At 41.0% G+C, this 3,694-nt stretch overlaps 1 protein-coding gene across 1 annotated transcript; it reads right to left on the reverse strand.

Annotated features, from left to right (window-relative positions):
* Positions 1 to 1,886: 1,886 nt before the first annotated feature.
* T265_01710 (hypothetical protein) lies at positions 1,887 to 2,348 on the reverse strand (the record flags this gene model as incomplete). The annotated part of the gene is made up of 3 exons (XM_009165776.1): positions 1,887 to 2,018; positions 2,066 to 2,176; positions 2,214 to 2,348. The coding sequence occupies 3 exons, from the start codon at positions 2,346 to 2,348 to the stop codon at positions 1,887 to 1,889; spliced, it is 378 nt and encodes a 125-aa protein (XP_009164040.1).
* Positions 2,349 to 3,694: the final 1,346 nt, after the last annotated feature.

Here is a 3,694-nt window from a genome sequence, read left to right on the forward strand (position 1 = left end):
ACCCCATTGAAGTTGTCTTTCGTAAGAAAGCCCATGGCATGTAATCCTGAAATTGCAGCAGATAGTGATTGCTAGAGTCTAACTATCTACTATTTTTTTCGCTCGATGTAAAGCAGTTCCATGACTCTAGTGTTGTCAAACTGACCGTTTTCATGGCCTTCTTTTGTGAATCTGATTGGACATGTGGACGTCGATAAATGCGACCAACCTATCCTACCCGTTTGGTTTCGAAATCTAATCATTATTGTTCACCTCAATCTCTGATGTCGTAGTCAGCAAGTAACTCCACGGTTATTTTCCTATCTGGGATCGTATGTAAAGCTCCTGACATCCCTAAACCACATAGAATCATGCAAAGAATACGCAAGTTTATATAAGGCCTTATTACCTTCCCCCGACCGCAGATAAGGATCGACTGGAATAATTTTGCTGGACACAGAGACCCTGACGCGTCCGTCCTTTTACGATTGCCTCATCGGCTGAACTAAATTATGTTTTCAGCCATGTCTTCCTTTGGAATCCATGTGCCATCAAGAAGACCTCTTTAATACACGCAAAGAACTCTGGAAGGAGGAAAATAACCCACGCAGACTTTCCGGTATTGATGGCATAATGAACGGAGTGTGTTCCGAGTATACATACATCAGCCTTTTTATGCTTTTCAATAATTATTTCGGAAAACCTCAAACCATAGTCGGATATTTCCAGTTCTAACAACTGAAGCTGCGGTTTATGATATTGGTTTTCTTTTCAGCATGCACCAGAGAGCTTTCTGTGCCGGGGATCTACGTCTGTTGCGGGTGTGTGAACAACCTAATTCTAGATTGGCCCCCGTCCTGGTTTTAATCCAATGAGGTTTGCTAAGCTGCTTACCTGATAGAGCTCCAGTCGTAGTATCAAATTATCCCTAGCCTTCTGGTGATTCCGTTCCGACCTCGAACTCAACACGTCATGGATCTGTCACCTCATGTGTCTTTTTCACTATTAATTAGTATTTAATCCATTATACAATAATTACTTCCAGGTTTCGCTTGCACACTATGTATTCCGATTTAGGTAGATGAAAATTCTACAAGGAAGCTCCCTTTTTGTTTCCCCAGTATCAGGTATCTTCCTGTTCCCCACGCAACAAGTTTGTCACTGTTCAAGTACTTTCAGGTTATCAGGGTGCGATGGGCCTGAACAGAATTTTCTTTTTTACTTCATCATTCATGGACACTACATCAGGTTTGTTGGAAAGAATTTTTACGACATGACCCATCCTTTCTTTTCAGAAGCACTGAGCATTCTTTCACGTATTCTCGACTCATTTAGTTAGTCGCACATAACGTAACATGAATAGGCCAAGATTTTTTTGTTGCATATCCGAAAGATCAAGTCCTACGTAAAAACTGCGTTCCATTTTTGTCTGGATCACCCTTGCGTGAAAACCGGGAGCCATTCTAATAGCACTGGATGTCATGATTATACTTATGAAAGTACAATAATAATGCAGAAACAACCTGACGTACAAACTGTGCTCAAAACACAAGGTGCATGAAGTGTTGAGTTTTGTTTCTGTTACTCGCCTTCCACTTTGTTGTACGCGGTAAGTGGCCTCAATGCTTCTTTTTTGACCAATCAGAACTTCCGAAGTAGTATACCTCAAAGTCTTTCAGGAGCCCTTCTCGGTTGGAACGGAAGAGCTCTGCACTGCCATTGCTATCACAGCGGTTTTGTTTCGAACGAGCTTCGTTCCCAGTGCGAGGAAGTTTGGTATCATGAGCTCTGGTAAGGCATTTCATCCTTCCATTTCAAACCCCCTTTTGCTTGTTACAGAAAGCATGCGGTAGTCTGTAGTATTATCATTTGCTCGAAATTGTCTACCGAACAAAATGTTTTAAATTTCAGCAGTCAATCTCTGGACTGCATTCAGCGTCGTTGACACCAAGGATGGAATAAGGGCCATCGCTTCCGTACTGATTAGGGAGATCTTCGTGAATTACCACAGTGTAACAGTCGTTGTCATTCACACGAACCTGAAATTGTTGGAAGAGTATATATATTAATGCGCAAGGTAACCTACCAGTCCGCGGTAATTTGTCCCTTGAACAATCTGCATCTCTACCTGTAAAACGTCCACTGTCGAACTCCCATCCAATTCGGATAGTCCGTTTTCCTGACCACTTTGCTGAATCTAAAAAAAATTCACCAATGAGGAACTGGAAACCCACCATCGAAGAGAACATTTTTTGTTGTTCATCAGTCGGACATTCAGGCTGTGAGTATCCTCCAAGAAGACCGAACCTGTAGGCCTGAGTTTCATACACAGACAAGCAAGCAAAGGCGACTACCAAACTGACCCACATAATATAGCGAATCGCTAAAATGTTTTGAAATACATTTCATAATAAACAGATGGAAAGAGCGGACTATTCGTACCCACGAAAGATGAGAGTGTGGTTTCAGAATAAAGGCATTAGCAGATTTGGATCGACTTTAAATCAAGTCTTCTTTAATATCAGTCAGAAACTACCAACGAAAACAATAACAAATTTTGGATCTGTTTTTCTCCAGAAAGTGTGGAAATCCCCGCAAGTATAGGTTAAACCTACTGACTAGTGCTCACCAAAGCCAGCTACCCATGAGTTAATACTGGACCTTCGGGTTTTCGGCCGAGCGTCGGCTTATCAACTCCGAAGGTGAACGCCACAAGTACAGTCCCAGAAAGCATGATAAAATAAAAAGATATCATGGCCAGCAACAGTGTAAACCATATCTTTGTATCTCAGTAGTTAAATGTAAAACTTTTTTGAGTTTTGACTTTATTAACCATAATCGCTTTGCACCACGCACATAGTATTTTCGAAAACTTTGGTTGAAGCATGACTTGTATCTCTGTATTTTGTCAGGTACGGATCAGACAGACAAACCTGAGTCTTGAAGGGTAAAGTGTAATTCGGTTTTTGATACACACTTCATGTTCTTAGACCTATGTGCTGACAATTGACAGCGGTCTTTAGTGACCTCGTGCAACCGCAGTCGAACAAGTTGTTCGATTATTTCACGCGCGTTTTTGCAACTTTCTCAAACCATGTTTATGGGGCGATATCTAGGACAACCCATCAGCAGTGGTATCTTTGAGGAAAGCCTAATCGTACTCACAATGAAGGGGATCTTGTTCAAAACAGAGGTAATTACTTACCAAATGAGGGGGTCTCTTGACTTCAATGGATTTATTATTAAGTCAGCCCTTAAATACCAGCTTTAGGTGTTCTATTTTTCAACGACAATTGCCGACTTCCAGTAGCCAATCAACTTCGTCAATCAAAATGACCGGAAGTGGAGCACGACAATGTTTTAACAACATGGCTTTCAGGAATCCGGTACTTTGATAGTTCTTCTGATGAGAATGTACTAACAATAGCATTGGGAATCTAAAAAAAACTACTTTTTATGCCTGATGTATTGCTTTTTGAAAGTTGGTATAGAAGTAACAGCCTGTCCAAGAATTGATATATACAAGAATGACATATACATACAGCAAAGTAAGGTGCTACTTGGGACACAGAGAAAAAGGGAGCAGCTTGTGACGGTTTTCGGTCAAACAGGCTATGCTTTCTAAACAAGTAGACTAACCATTAGATATAGATTATTATTGTCCATAGGAATGCATTCAGCTGAGGAAGCTCCAACGGTTTTTTCCATAAAAAGG

Source organism: Opisthorchis viverrini (genome assembly GCF_000715545.1).
Source record: "Opisthorchis viverrini unplaced genomic scaffold opera_v5_18, whole genome shotgun sequence".
Lineage (NCBI taxonomy): Eukaryota > Metazoa > Platyhelminthes > Trematoda > Opisthorchiida > Opisthorchiidae > Opisthorchis > Opisthorchis viverrini.